Source organism: Mytilus galloprovincialis, chromosome 13, assembly GCF_965363235.1.
Source record: "Mytilus galloprovincialis chromosome 13, xbMytGall1.hap1.1, whole genome shotgun sequence".
In the NCBI taxonomy this organism is placed as follows: Eukaryota; Metazoa; Mollusca; class Bivalvia; order Mytilida; family Mytilidae; genus Mytilus; species Mytilus galloprovincialis.
Window position 1 is genome coordinate 68,620,321 of NC_134850.1, and position 16,880 is coordinate 68,637,200.

General features: G+C 32.2%; 1 protein-coding gene across 2 annotated transcripts in view; it reads right to left on the reverse strand.

Moving 5' to 3' along the window:
- Nucleotides 1-9,049: 9,049 nt before the first annotated feature.
- Nucleotides 9,050-16,880, reverse strand: part of LOC143057239 (uncharacterized) — a 37,664-nt gene continuing 29,833 nt past the window's right edge. The window contains exons 24-27 of one of the 2 annotated variants that reach the window (XM_076230510.1): nt 16,261-16,552; nt 14,909-15,255; nt 13,529-13,600; nt 9,050-9,268 (exon numbers count right to left, since the gene is read on the reverse strand). In XM_076230510.1, coding sequence (XP_076086625.1) covers nt 9,158-9,268; nt 13,529-13,600; nt 14,909-15,255; nt 16,261-16,552 — 822 coding nt within the window. In that variant the 3' untranslated portion in view covers nt 9,050-9,157. Of the gene's footprint in view, nt 9,269-13,528; nt 13,601-14,908; nt 15,256-16,218; nt 16,553-16,880 lie in introns of both variants that reach the window. The other variant, XM_076230509.1, reaches the window with a different exon arrangement.

The following is a 16,880-nucleotide window of genomic DNA, read 5'->3' on the forward strand; positions in this document are numbered from 1 at the left end:
AACGTCAACATACCAAATGGATACAAAAAGTGGAATATCTTGGCTTAAATTTATACTTCCAATCTTGTGTCGGATGCCATTTAATGTGTCTTGGCATACAGGGGACTTTTCATAGTGGTATGTATAATAAATTTCGTTGCCGAGCGTAGCGGGGCGAATTTTTTATATGACCTTTTTTTGCTCAAAAACATAAAATAAGTGTAAAATGCATTAATTTGATAGTTCTTGAGGTGAGTCTTGTATATAAATAAAGAGTTAGGGTTAAACATTTTTGATGCTGTATTCTACCCCGTCAAATTTCTATTATAAATTGATTGGATGGATCCAAAGCTAGAATTTCTTATTGACATTTATTGAGAGGTTTCTAGTAATGACTTCTGCACACATCTTTCGTCAAAGACATATGGTTCAACTTCGCCAGAAGCATATTCCTCTGATTTCGTCGTGAAAATCGTCAATGATTCTGTCATAATCGATTTCAATGTTTTATGGACATACAAACGTGAAAGGGCATTGAAACAATACGCCTGTTTTTAATACATTTGATGCTAAATAATTTTGTTGTAAGTTTTCTTCTAATCGCAAATAAAATGGGTAAGATTATTTCAACCCAGGTACGACAGCAAAAATCAGATTTTTTTTTAATCTATGCACGGCTGGTAATCTACACACGCAGAACATTTGGTTCTGCAATGAAAACCGTGAGAGGATTTTCCGGTTGTGCTTGAGTGGAGTAATTGTCACCGCTTCAAACGGTATGTACATTTCTATATTGCAAATTTCTTATTCAACTGATCAAAATAGTAAACCATTTCAAAATCTAAATGTCACTTTTTTAATAGGAGTTTAACTCCACTTACAACAGTAAGTAATACATGTATCTCTTCGTTAAAGTATTACCACTGCATAGCATTCTCCGATTTTCAATATTTTGATCAGTTGTATAAGAAAATTGCGATTTAGAAATGTACATACCTTTTGAAGCGGTGACAATTACTCCGCTAAACTAAAGCACAATCGGAAAATCCTCTCACGGTTTTCATTGCAGAACCAAATGTTCTGCGTGTGTAGATTACCAGCTTTGTATATAGAGTTTACTGACTGGGTATCATTATTCAGAAATGTTATAAATGTGCTAGGTCGTGTTGGGTTAAACATGTTATTGTAGGTAATAAAAGTTATAGCTGTTGAACTTTTTTTTATCATATATATAGAGTATTGCCTTCTACTAAGTGGAATTGTGAAAGAGGAGTCAAAATGGCCTTGTCCATCCTTTGTCGCTTTGAAGAAATCATGCTTATCCTCCTAGGTCGTCATGTTCGTAGCAATGTGTTACTGTAATTTGAAAAAGGATCGTAAGATACAGTAATGGAAATAATTATGGGGGGTCGTCAAAACTAGTGACAACTCTACAATAAATCCATCCACTGGATCACCAGTAAATTAAAATGTGATACACGGCTGAAAACACACATCATGCTAAATTTTGTTCTCCCTTCGACGGGATTTGAACTCCTGCTATTTGGGTATTCAAGACAACACAACGCGACCACCCAGACTGAACTAATAATATTTAGCTTTCGGTACCCTACTCGTACCCTTCATCGTCAGTAGAATCTAGAGTTGTAACACAGTAAATGTACATAATATATAAATCATGAAGATGGAATTTATTGAAATTTAACTAAAGAAAGTTATTAATTAGAGTTATTATATATGTATAATTACTCTAAATATCAACACAACAATGTTAAATATGCTAATTTGCGAAAGAAATTTTTTTTCTTCAATCGTCGGGATTCGAACGCCAATGCAAATAGAATATCGTGACATTCAAGAAGAAATTTAAATAACCATAGTACAATAACACAATGAAGAGATGTATAAATACAGAGGCATTTCACGTGTAACTAAGAAACATCAAAGCATACAGACAAAGCGAATTAGTAAAATTGAAAGACAAGATAACAATCAAAAAGCTGAAAGCTCTGAGGAAAAATGACGCCACTGCCTCTAATATTGGGATATTTTTTATGCAAGTCTTGATTTTCACATACCGTAATACGTTTAACATTGTAACATGTCTCGTAAGCATATAAATGATATTCGTATATGTGTGTGTGAAGTGAAGATGACAACTGACTGTTTTTTTAATACAAAAAGGTCAAGAATGATCTACAGTATCCAATGACTACTGGCTGTTTTTTTGGTACAAATAAATAGGTGATCAAGAATACTGGAATGATCTACAATATTCAATGATTACTAGCTGTTATTTTGTACTAGTAAAAAGGTCAAGACTATTTAAATGATCTACAATATCCAATGGCTACTGGCTGTTCTTTTGTATATACTAAATAAAGACTACCTGAATGATCTAAAGAACTATAAGTAATTTTGCGTAATTTTGTTCTTGCAATTACATTTTTCTAAATCAAGAATACAGACTACTATAAAAAAAAAAAGAAGATGTGGTATGATTGCTAATGAGACAAATATCCACAAAAGACCAAAATGACACAGACATTAACAGCTGTAGGTCACCGTACGGCCTTCAACAATGAGCAAAGCCCATACCGCATAGTCAGCTATAAAAGGCCCCGATAAGACAATCTAAAACAATTTAAAACGAGAAAACTAATGGCCTTATTTATGTAAAAAAAAAATGATCGAAAAACAAATATGTAACACATAAACAAACGACAACCACTGAATTACAGGCTCCTGACTTGGGACAGGCACATACATAAATAATGTGGCGGGGTTAAACATGTTAGCGGGATCCCAACCCTCCCCCTAACCTTGGACAGTGGTATAACAGTACAACATAAGAACGAATTTTAAAAATCAGTTGAAAAAGGCTTAACTGATCAGACGGACAAAAATACAAGTGGACTAGTATCCTTTAAAACCAAATTATTATGAAGTAAATAATGCTCCCCAGGTCATATGTGATAGGACTAATTACCCACATACTCATTAAATAAGTTACTAGTGACATAGTTATTTCTGTTACTTGAAGCAAATTCTATTTCTGTAGATTTATACAATAGCATAATATTGTTATACTTGTTTTATTTCACCTTGAAGATTAGACAAATAGGGATACTCCTTTGATTTTTTATTTCATATCAGCCAGGTCCCTTCATATGAAACTTGAAACCACTTCTTTGTCATATTGATATTTTATAACAACTCTGTTCAATTTGATATTCATTCGAACCATATATCATAGTCATGATAGTTAGCTAATTTTAATTTACACTAATCCACAATCTTTCATGTCAAATTTCTGTCTCCATTTAAATTTATGCTTTTGAACCATGGTATTAAACACAATTCCAAGTAATTATGCTGTTATAGTGGGTCACCATATATTCAACTTGGATGGCATTCCAGTTATTGAAATTTGTGTCAGATTGGATAATGAACTAGACCTTTACGAATTGATCTCATTATTTAATATGGAACCATAGTATGGGACCCCTATCCGATAACAAAATAAAACATGTCAAGCGGCAAAATTTATCACCAGAGATTACAAGTCAAGAGAGGATGGATAAGTCTCCAAAATGCTTGCCAAACTGGAACTTCAACAAGATTTCCAGACAAGGACGAACAAGGAGTTCAAGCCAAAGTTAGTATTTATGTAAAAAGTAGTTGAGGGACTGATTTACGCTATTGAACCAGAGGAATTCCTCAAAAAAAGCATGCGGTGTCGAAAGAGAACCATAACTGCAGAGAAATTCAAAGAATACCACGCAACAATTATTGTGGAAAACAATGGAAAATCAAGTAAAGAATAACTCTTACTGTGAGTTTATTGACATTCCACTAAGTAAAACACCGTACATTGGGCTATTCCAGAAATTATCCATACCCCCCTATAGAAGGTTAAGGATTTCCAGAAAAAAAATCTGTTAAAATCTCAGATTTTCCAGAAAATATTCTCTAAGTTGGCAATAATTTCCAGATTATTTCAATTCTAAAAAGTAATCCAGGAAAAAATGAGAATAATACTAAAATTTCCAAGAAAATATCCTGTGGAAATAAATATTTCCAGACAAATTGAACTTCCAACAGAAAATTTCCAGATCAACAATTTTCATGAACATAAGTTTTAATATTGTTTATATTGTGTCATACATGTAGATGATTAGATCAAACTGGCATTCAGTGTATAATTGGAGCTGTATGCTTACTTGTTTTTGTTTAAATGTCTTTGTGATCAAGTTCATCTATTTCAATCATTCAATTGATACTTTATAGTGGGTCTTTTTTATATTGTAATGTTACATTACGGTCTCCGGTAAGGTTGAAGGTTGGCTCCTGTTATAATGTTTAAAGCGCTGCATTTGTTTTTATGCACCTGTCCTAAGTCAGATGCCATTGTTCAGTGGTTGCCATTTGTTGGTGTAGTATCTTGTTCATAGTTGTAAAGAACCACATCCCAAATATTCCATGGATTTTTTTCCAAACCCCATGTACCTTCTATAGGGGGGTATGGATTATTTCTGGAATAGCCCATTATGCAAACTCATCCTTTGTAAGACAGTGATCGCGACGAATCAGCTATGACGACACTGTTGTGCACGCATCAAACGTAGAGAGCTTCAAATCTGTTCTCCCACCCCGCCAATAAATCGGCGGCGCTCTCTCAAACCGTTGTATTAAAGCCAGCATTTATATCGACAATTTATTCACATGTCATACAGATACAGTCTGTTACAGACTTTACAGGTGTAACTTTGTAAACAAAGATTGAGTCGGATTTCCGGTACTCGACCTGTCTTATACCAGTAGAAAGTGGACCAGCACGGACATATTATATTTTCTTATAAAAAAGGCAGTTGTTTGTAAAACGAAAAGACCATCAAGTATTCCCCCGATAAATTATATATCTTTAATGTTTTAACAATGTTTTAGTTTTACTTCATATGATCAATAAAGTTATAAAAATAGATTTATGAATATTTTAACTACATTGGTTGGTACACTTCGATCTGTTTGGTAATAAGAAGGACCGGAGGTATGTAAAGTGGTTCCCGGTTGATTACTACACATGATAATACAAGCAGATTCCAGTTTGTATGTAAAATAGTAAATACGAAACCAAGCGCGGTAGGCGGAGAAATGTAATGGGGAAGAAAATATACGAAACCAAGCGCGGAAGGCAGAGAAATGTAATGGAAGTTCAGGTCAGCAGTATTGGAACAAGACGCTGAAAGCGTCATTTTCCAAAAATGTACCATAGCACAATAACAGAATGAATAAGTAGAGTCACGTCACAAAGAAACACAGAAGGGGATATAGACAAAACACCTTAGCAAAAATGAAAGACATGAATACAAAACAAAATGACATAAAACAATAACTCAATGACGGGATGTATAAGTACAGGGCCAACTGGATATCACCAAAAAAGATAGAGTAACATTTATTAAATATAGACAAATTAAAGAATATTATATTTATTAAATATAGACAAATTTAAGAATATTATATTTATTAAATATAGACAAATTAAAGAATATTATATCACTGTATTTAGATGATAAACAACGCCAGTACCCAAAATCTATACATTAAGACCATCGTATATTATTTGTGAAGTTGATACGGAATAGTTATCAACAAGGTCTTATAGTACCTTCAAATAAGCTTTTTTTGAAATAAGGACAATACGTTCTTTGACACACACTGGTTCATCGATTTTCTAATGAGACACTGACGTTTTACAAAATCTGAGTAGCAGCTGCGGGCTCTTGAATACCGAATGATTTGGAATATGTATATCCCATACGCAGGTGAAGTTGGTATATTGCAACTAGGACTGGTGAAATTAATAATTTCAAAATTAAAATCGTCTCGTTTGTCAGACTCTGGTACTGAGATGACCGTGTATGTCATATTTGAGGTTCAAGTATAAATCGATTTGTAACCACTAAATTGATTATTAAAATAGCTGTAACGTCGAAAGAAATTAGCTACAGATTCGTTGCCCAAACCTGAAAATTAAATTTACTGCTAACAGAAAGCTTATTAAATAATGTGGCCGTCTTCAGACTAAAATATTTGCCACACTGAAAGTTAATGGCGTGTTTGCAGTTTATAAGGAAAACACCCTCTTCCAAAGGACAGTTTGCATTGAGTTGGTGGATTAATCCTGGTTTTATTGCTAGCTAAACCTCTCACTTGACAGGTACATCAAATTCCAGTATATTAACACCGATGTATTAACAAAACAAACAGACAAAATAGGTAAAAATGTCAAAAAAGGGGTTCAGCAGTCAATAGTGTTGTAATCTTACTCACTAAATTTCTAAACACACTTAACATCAGATTTTAGGATTCATATTCAAATATCAACGACAGGTAATACATGCAACACCATATGACACGAAGTCCACGAAAATCCATCTTTGAGTTTGGTCAACGTCTTGAAAACGAGATATTTGAATCAAATATATATTCATAAAAATATTTAAAGGTGAGTAAAAAACAGAATTTGTTACAATTGATTTTTGGTATTTGAAAACACATAATTAAATAACTCTTTTAAATTTGATTCACGTTGGCAAATAATCTGAACGATGGAATTTTATTCAATTCGTGAAGCACAAATGTGTAACAAGTACTCAGATTAAAGCATGAAACACATAACATGTTCTGATAACTATACTGTTCTTTATTATGACCTTATAATCTGTTAATTTGTTTTAATCACATCTACTAATTGATACCATGATTGTTTAAATACGAGATTATATTTAGTCATTATCAAACAATAGAAAAAGAAATACATTAACGAAACATAATGACGAATTAAACAGGGAAATACGGATGTACATCAGTGCATGTAATTTATAATCAAATTTCTTTCAATAAAGGAACATCTCCACCCAAAAAGAATAAAATGGCAATACACAATTATTAAGATACGACGGTCATTAATGGTATACAAGTATTAAAATATAAAATTTCCACCACCACAGAGATTAATTTACTTCCAATAATTTAAAATGTTCTTTCATTACAAAAACAAATGATTCTGATACCATGTGTGCCCATCATGACGATGCAAGCTACCTTTATCATTCTTAATTATTAGCATTTAGAAGTAAGAATTTTCTAAGTTATCTACATTAGCTAGAAAACAATAGCGCTTGTCTACACAGGGGTATTAAATTATTACTGGTTTCCTCAAAAGCAGTTATGTTTACATCAACGTCTACATAACAGAACGGGTTGATAATGAGTTGGAGAAGATCAGCTGGAAGGGATGTTATATCCTAAGCTAGAATTAAACTTCCATTGTCTAAAGATTTTGACAGTAGTGGTTTTCTGGATTCTTCTAATTTTTCACATAATAGGATAAAGTGTTTAACTGATTCGTCCACCTTACTACATGGTTTACAAAAAAGTATTATAATCACAAAAAATATAATTTGAACTGATGTTTCATTGAAACTGATACTTTGTAGGTTTGAAGGATATAGTTCCCAGTTGCAATTTTAAGATGTACAGGAATTTGATTGATGTCCCTGAGATCACTCCCAGTTTTTTTTTTTTTTTTTTTTTTTTTTTTGGGGGGGGGGGGGGGGTTCGTGTTGCTGTTGTAGCTCTATTTTTGACATTTTACCTATGTGTTTATTTTAATGTCGTTGTCAATATAATGGAATTTGATGTGACTGTCATACAAGTGAGAGGTTTAACTAGCTTTAAAAACAGAAACAATGAAATGCAACAAAAAAAAACAACACTCCAACATACATAGAAACGAAGTGTTAAAATTGATTTGTAACTTTTTATGATAAAACTTTATACCAATTATCAAATCAGTATATTCAAGCATGACAATACAGGGAAAACTGACAATTAGTGTGAATTTTTCAAGTCCAAGCACAATAACTCTGCACAAAATCATCAGACTAGAACAATATTCGAACTTGATTTGAAACTGAACATGATAAAACAATACAAAAAATATCAAATCAATATTTTCAAGGACAAAGAGATAAAACTGTTGAAAACTGCTTTGCCAGAATGATGGATGAATAGACATATAAAGTATATAAGATATCTTATTTAAAATATATTTATAAGATATCTTTTTTATATTATTTAACATATTTCATAAAGTATATAAGATATCTTATTTAAAGTATATTTATAAGATATCTTCTTTATATTATATAACATATTTCATAAAGTATATAAGATATCTTATTTAAAATATATTTATAAGATATCTTCTTTATATTATATAACATATTTCATAAAGTTTATAAGATATTTTCTAAAGTATATGAGAAATCTTATGAATATTTTATAAAAAAAGATATCTAATATACTTTATAAGATATATCATATCGTTTATTAAATTATTAAACGTGTTGTTTTCATTTTTTTTTTAGAAATATCATATAGTTTATAAGATATTCTTATAAAGAAAATTTTATGAGATAAATTGGAGGTAGAATAAATAGTAAAACAGCTTGCCATCGATCTGGGTTGAAATATATAGGAGTTGATAACAAAATAACTTTTTTCACCCCTGAGCATCACTGAAGAGACACTTGATTGTGTAAAGTGTGCAATTTTCACATTTCTTGTATGGTATGAGAAATGTTTCTCCCCACTGGTGAAATACCTGTTCCCTGCAAATGATAGGTCAAATTTTCTTGTTTTCTACTGAAATTCCCCATTGAGATGTCATGAAAAAAGGCAAAGAACACAACTTTCTGCAAATTTTTGAATGAAAAGATAAAACTCATTAGAAAAACAGATTCCACCACTATCATTCAGATATTAGGATATATCTCCACTCTCAACAGATAAATTTTAATTATTTAAAAAGCTCGTCAAACTTCGCGCTTTAAATATTAAAATTTAACTTACTCATGTTACTTGAGAAGAGAAATATCATAACACACTTGTTGCAGTTATTGAATACATATTTCTCACCCGAGAACTGGGGAACTAAATGCTCAAGAAAATTTTTAATTAAAGGCAACACAAAAATAAAATTCAGACACAAATCCCAATGTGGTCTTTTCCACTGTATTTTAATAATTATATTCATTTCATACATAACAAAATTTTCAATACAGAAATACTAAAACATTTTGGCACATAAAAGTCATTGACCATACTATTACTTTCTTTTTTTCCCTTTCTTTGTCATTTTCTTAATTGTTCGATCTAATCCATCTTTCTCTTGTTCAATTTGAGCTGCTATTAATGTCAAGGTCGTCTTATGTCTCTCCTGAAATAAAATTAGATTACTTTAGATTCATTATTCGTAGGATATTAATGTTTATGGATATAGTGCCTACAGTGGAACCACGTTTCTAAATGTTTAAAAAAATCTAATATTTTCCATAGGAGTGCATGACTTTATTAATGGCACAAAATGAAAGTTTTTTTCAATCAACAAAAATAAGTACTCATAAAAAATAAAGGAATCTGCAGTGTGCACAATGTAAACTTGTGAAGTTTTAACAGACTATTTGAGTAGGTACAACTAAGAACTTTTACTCACACAATATGTAATTGGTGATGTTTAACACCACTTATGGCTTTAACATGACGGCTATTTTTTATTGGGAAGGAAGCAATACACGTTTAGGAACTATCATGTTAAGGAACTATCACGTTAAGGAACTATCATGTTAAGGAACTATCACGTTAAGGAACTATCACGTTAAGGAACTATCACGTTAAGGAACTATCACGTTTAGGAACTATCACGTTAAGGAACTATCAGGTTAAGGAACTATCACGTTAAGGAACTATCACGTTAAGGAACTATCACGTTAAGGAACTATCACGTTAAGGAACTATCAGGTTAAGAAACTATCACGTTAAGGAATTATCACGTTAAGGAACTATCACGTTAAGGAACTATCACGTTAAGGAACTATCACGTTAAGGAACTATCAGGTTAAGGAACTATCACGTTAAGGAACTATCACGTTAAGGAACTATCACGTTAAGGAACTATCACGTTAAAAACTATCACGTTAAGGAACTATCACGCTAAGGACTATCACGTTAAGGAACTATCACGTTAAGGAACTATCACGTTAAGGAACTATCACGTTAAGGAACTATCAGGTTAAGGAACTATCACGTTAAGGAACTATCACGTTAAGGAACTATAACGTGAACTATAACGTTAAGGAACTATAACGCTAAGGAACTATCACGTTAAGGAACTATCACGTTAAGGAACTATCACGCTAAGGAACTATCATGTTAAGGAACTATCACGTTAAGGAACTATAACGTTAAGGAACTATAACGTTAAGGAACTATAACGCTAAGGAACTATAACGTAACTATAACGTTAAGGAACTATAACGCTAAGGAACTATAATGTTAAGGAACTATAACGTTAAGTAACTATATTACGTTCAGCAACATCAATCCTAGTCAATTATGATGGGGGTTAATCACACCTGCTTCCAGCAGGGTTTGAATTCATATCAAGGGTTGCTACGTAGATTTATGACTATTGAACGAGTAGCTAGAATAGCGGCTATCAATATCTATAGCTATGAAGCAGATAGACTAGCTAGCTTCACGTTCATTAGTCATAAATCTTCGTAGCCCTATGTAGCCGCTACGATTTTGAACGCAACCCTGGTTTGACAGGCTAGTAATTATTGTAGGTGAACTACGTACTTAAACCCCTCTGCCACCTAGGCCCCCTTTCACACATTATATTTTATATTTTTAATGAAATGTGCAATGATATTTTAAAAGAACTTATCATTTTAATATATAAGAGTTGGTATATAAGAAGCTCTATTGTTTACAATAAGGCAGAAATTAAACTGTTTGGGTGAGCAATTTTAAATTCTTTAATTTTATTAATTCCTCTCTTCTTATTGCAGAAGTATTTTAAACAGAGCTCAATCAAACTCTTTCAAGTCCTGTAAACCATACAACTGACATACAGCAGGTAGAGAATCATAAGTATGCGTAAATCATTTCCTTAAAGTCTGTTCACTTCAGCATAACTTCCTCTTTGGGACAATATCTAACAAATTCTACCTCTTTGGGACAATATCTAACAAATTCTTCCTCTGTGTAATTATTTGCATTGATTTCTTTGGTAAAGGTAAACCATGTATCTAAATGTTTGATGAAATACACAAATTCTCAAAGCTTAAGTAATCAAAGTGCTGGATAGCACCTCAGGGAAGTTTGCAACTGAAGATGTGTATTATTTCAAATGGGTTATGGACGTGTATTATTTCAAATATCACAGCTTTGGTGTCTTTTAACTAAACCATTGTCTCTTCAGCAAGTTTAATTGTCATATAAAATTTGATATTTTCTATTGCTACCTTAAAAGAAGAACGAAAGATACCAGAGGGACAGTCAAACTCATAAATCGAAAATAAACTGACAACGCCTGGCTTATATATACACTAGATTCAAAAAGGAGCTTATAAACCTGTAACAGATTTTAATTGCTGCTGTAAAATTAAGCATTGAGACAATAACATTTGAGATTTTTGATTTTCAGTCATTCATGTGATATACTAGTAATCATTGCCTCTGTGTTAGGATGACACATTGTTAATTATAGGTCATTTTGCAACAGAAACAAAGTGTCAGGATAAAAAGTTCTGGATCCGCCACTGTACGTATTGTTAAGCACTAAGAAAATCGTTTTTGTTACATTGAAGTTGTCTGTATGTTTGTTTATCATGTTTATAGGTAAATCTTGTTTTAGACTGACTTTTATAAGTATTTCTTGCAATGATATTGCAATTTCATTGTTGATCACTTTGTGGAACATTTGGAGTTTGGTGTTAAGTCTGCACTGAGGAGGCTGTCATATGGATATGAATTGCCGTTGAGTCAATGTTTTTCTGCTTCATCCAATTGAGCATACTGAACGAGTGAAGGTCTTGATATCCACATTGGAATGTGAAACAGCTAGTTTTTAAATAAGGGAATTATAAGATTTCCAATGTTTTTTTTTTGCATCAAAAACTTCCAATCCGGCTATCGATCTTTTTACAAAAACAATGTACTTTTTATACCAAAGCCGGTATTTACCTTTACTCATCCTTGGCGTGACACATAATTTAAGCCATATGATTATCCAGTATTAAATATTCAGTCACCTGTATATCAATCAAACCATTATCACTTGTCAAATATAATGATCTGACGGCTAATGGTCGAAACATAAACACTTTGTACTTGTATACCGGATTCTTTTGATATTCTCAGGCTTTTACTTGTTTTATAATAAATATTTGTAACAAGAATGTGTCCAAAGTATATGGATGCCCCACTCTCACTATCCTTTTCCATGTTCATGGACCGTGAAATTGGGTAATAATCTAATTTGGTATTAAAATTAGAAAGATTATACTATAGGTCACATATGTACTAAGTTTCAAGTTGATTGGACTTCAATTTTATCAAAAACTACCTTGACCAAAAACTTTAACCTGAAACTCCCACTTTCATTTTCTATGTTTAGTGGACCGTGAAATTGGGGTCAAAAGTCTAATTTGGCTTCAAAATAAAAAGATTATATCATACGCAACAAGTTTATTAAGTTTCAAGTTGATTGGACCTCAGCTTCATCAAAAACTACCTTGACCAAAAACTTTAACCTGAAACTCCCACTTTCATTTTCTATGTTCAGTGGACCGTGAAATTGGGGTCAAAAGTCTAATTTGGCTTTAAAATTAGAAAGATTATATCATAAGCAACAAGTCTACTAAGTTTCAAGTTGATTGGACTTCAGCTTCATCAAAAACAACCTTGACCAAAAACTTTAACCTGAACGGACGGACTCACAGACGGACGAACGGACGCACAGAAGGACGAACGGACGCACAGACGAACGGAGCCACAGACCAGAAAACATAATGTCCTTCTACTATCGTAGGTGGGGCATAAAAATCGTACGGAGTAAATAAAAGCGAGGTAAAATGTTCATTCATGAAATATTTAGGAATGAAATGCTGTTTCATGTAGATTTATTTTTATTTTCTCTTCAGCGCATGACAGATCTGAAAAGTAGATTTTGTGATACTCATTTTCAAAATGAAGTTAAATTCATCTGAATTATCGGTGAACATTAATTCATTCCTTTTTTATTCAAGCTGTAATCTTTTCAAAAGAGTAGTAACTCAAAATTTCAAAAGAGTAGTAACTCAAAATTTCAAAAGCATCTTACTAGAACTAGTATTCAAACACTAGTACTACATTATCTTGGAGAAAATGTAATTTGCGAAAGTCTGTCACATCAGAAGTTGACGCCGACGCCCAAGGAAAGTATTGCTATAGCAAGCTATAGCAAACTTCCCAAAAAGCAAATACATGAAATCAATTATCTCTCAATATAAAAGTTTTTCTCAATCCATATTTCATACTTTCTCAACATAAATGGATGGACAGGCTATGTGAAAATTATAAAGTTGTACATTTTTAATGGGCTAAATACATGTATCTGATATTGATAATTATAACAAATAACTCCAATATTTACCAGTTCATCCCTTGTCTGTTGTTCTCTATGCTGCTCATCTTCAATTCTCTTCTTTTTATCATCTTCTTGTTTCTGTTAAACAAAATTTAAATGTTACTGTTGTTAAATCTGAGCTAAACAGGAGGTCAACCAAAACACAATTCATGAAAATTGTAATATACAAATCTTCAACAAACAAACATGTCTATTTAAAATACATGTCAAATGTAAAATATTCTTAATATAAAAAAGAAGATTTGATATGATTGCCAATGAGACAACTGTCAACAAGAGACCAAAATGACACAGAAAATTAACAACTATTGGTAAATATATATGGCCTTCAACAATGAGCAAAGCCCATACCGCATAGTCAGCTAAAAAGGCCCTGAAATGACAATGTAAAAAAATTCAAACGAGAAAACTAACGGCTTTATTCATGTAAAAAAATGAATGAAAAACAAATATATAACACATAAACAAACAACAACCACTAAATTACAGGCTCCTGACTAAGGACAGGTAAATACATACAGAATAGCTGGGTTAAGTCCTGTTGTGATCTCCTTCAGACATGTCAGGCCCATTTCACATGCATTGCAATTAAAAACTGTCTTGTTCAATGCTTATAATAAATCAATTATCCACATTAAACAGATTTAGTGTAACGACATCATAGTCTTAGATGACTAAAGAATGTAAAATTGAGAATGGAATTAGGGAATATGTCAAAGTGACAACAACCCAATCAAAGAGCAAATAACATTAAATGGTTTAGTTTTGTAAGATAACAGATCTAAAATGGATCTACAATCAGTTGATTCCATGTCTGCTTGTAAACATATGTCATAAATTCAGCAATTGTTCTATAAAAAAAAGGTAAATAACTTGGGAACAATGCAAGTGTCACCACCAAAAAAAGCATTGTGAATAAGTTTCATGACATTTGGTTGAGGCAAACTTAAGTTAGAGTGCGGGTATAGAAAATATAGCAATTTTTCCATTTATATAGAAACATGACATTAGAAAACTGAATGTGATGTCCCAAAATTTTGAACTTGATCTGTCTTTGGTAGTAATAATCATTGTGTATAAGTTTCATAACATTTGGTTGAGGTCAAGTAAAGTTAAATTGTGTAATTAAACAGCAATTTGTCTGTTTTTCAATTTAAGATTTAAGTCAAGATTGGTGAATATTATGCAACCCATATTTGAACTTGATATTTGTTTAATGATAATAGACATTGAGTATGAGTTTCATAACATTTGCTTGACAGAAAAACTAAAGTTAAAAGAACAGGAATTAACTTTGTGTATAATTGACAGACAAGGGTATAACTTAATGCCCCCTTCCTTTAGCTGATAATGATTCTAATCTGCCCAATACTGTTACAGACATACCTGTCTACGTTGAGTCTCTTCATACGAGTGATAGTTCGGACATTGTGGCCACTTCCTGTTATGACCTTTTTGATGACAGTTTCCACACGTAACATTTGCCATGTTGCCACTAATCTGACTAGAAGATATTGATGAAGATATACTCTGACTAGAATCAAAAGCTGAATGTTTAAATGGTGAGGATGTATTCTGGTTGATATATGATGTTCCTGACATAGGCTGACTGCTGGGTGGATTTCCTGCAGCAGAAGAGGCTGATGGGAAGGAAAATAGCTTCTTCTTCTCTACAGGACTGTGCAGTGGTGATATAGTAATGGCGTCATTGTCACTCAAGCTTGGCAGATAATCTATATCATTGAAATAAATAAATTGGGCATAAACATATGGTATAATCATGAGACATTCATTTGGAAAGGCAAGTTATTGGGTCAAAATGACATGTTTGAGCATTTCATTTTAGGTAGGAGGTAATGATCACATTTCCTTCAATTCTCCTGCCCATATAAATCAAAGCTATTTTCAAATCTGAGACATTTCCATATACATGGTTAAATTTTGGATTACAATGTGAGGTTCATTTTTCAATAAATAATCATAACCCATAATGCCCTTTGTGATTTAGGTTTTTCAAAGTAGAAAAATCCCTTTTACAAGACATTCAGTTTTTTTATAACACATAAAGAATATTTTCATAACTAATTCTTTTAAGTAATAAGACCGGTTTACAAAGATCGGAGATCAACTCATAATTATTGTAAATCTGTCATAGTTATTTTAATCCTGTTAATCATTGTAAATTATGAACTTTAATTCTAACATTACATTTAATCTTGGCTTAAGTTATTTAATTTTGTTTCATTTTAAGGACAGCTACACTCAAAGGTTATGCTTTAATAGACGATTAACAATGGCATTAATTACAGGCCACCATTGTAACATGTCAAGTATATTTCAGCTTTAATCACTTATGCAAATGATTAGGTAACACAAGAAAAACATCTGATTTGAAGTTTTATTTAAAAGTCTTTATTGTTTTTAATTTCTTACTTCCAACAAGGCCACTTCAGGGTCAATTTATATTGATTTTCTATCAACAGGACTTACTTCATGAATTGAAATCAACTGAATACCATTAATCAAAGATTAAAATGCAATTATCAAATAAAAACTTTTGCACAAAAAACTTAAATAGACATTGGTTTTACTTAAGGTGGCTCTGGTCTATTCAAAGTTTGTCAGAAGTGCCATATTTTTTTGTTATTTTAATCTTTACAGTGAGTGAATCGAATTGATCCCCCTTAAAAGATTACCTTTATCAACTGAGAAAACAGACTTCTGCCAAGATGTATTACCAGTATTGAGAGCTTTCTTCATTGAATTGTCAAATGTCCCTGAGGCTGAAGTTATTCCCGAAGATGTTGTTGCTTCTAAGAAGGACGAATCGCTTGATGATGTACTTGATCGTCCATAGAGTGTTTTTTGTGAAGGTGTATTGTTTGAGTCACCAAATCTTTTTGCTGCATCTGCAGCTGCTCTGACAGGTGTTTTGGTATATGATGGGAGGGACTGTTTACTTGGAAAGGTGAAGGTTGAGCCTGAATATCCTTTGTACTTGACATTCTGGCTTTGTCTAACTTCCTGCAACTACAAAACAGATAGATTTACTATTTTATGCCAGATTTTGCAACTGCAACTTGAATAAAAAAGATTTAACATGATAAATTACCACATTAAATATCTTTAGAAAGATTTGATTATTGCCATATATGCAAGTTTCATAGTGCCAAAAACAACAACTACTGAATTAGTTCTTAAACTGTACGACTTGACAGAAACAGTAGAAACAGTTGGTCCTTACACCAAGATTTTCACCAGGTGCATATTTTTTCATGTTTGAGTCAGTCCTATTGTCCAACAGAGAGAAAGGGTCATTGTTCCTTTGCATCTTAAGTTTGTCAAATGATTCCATACT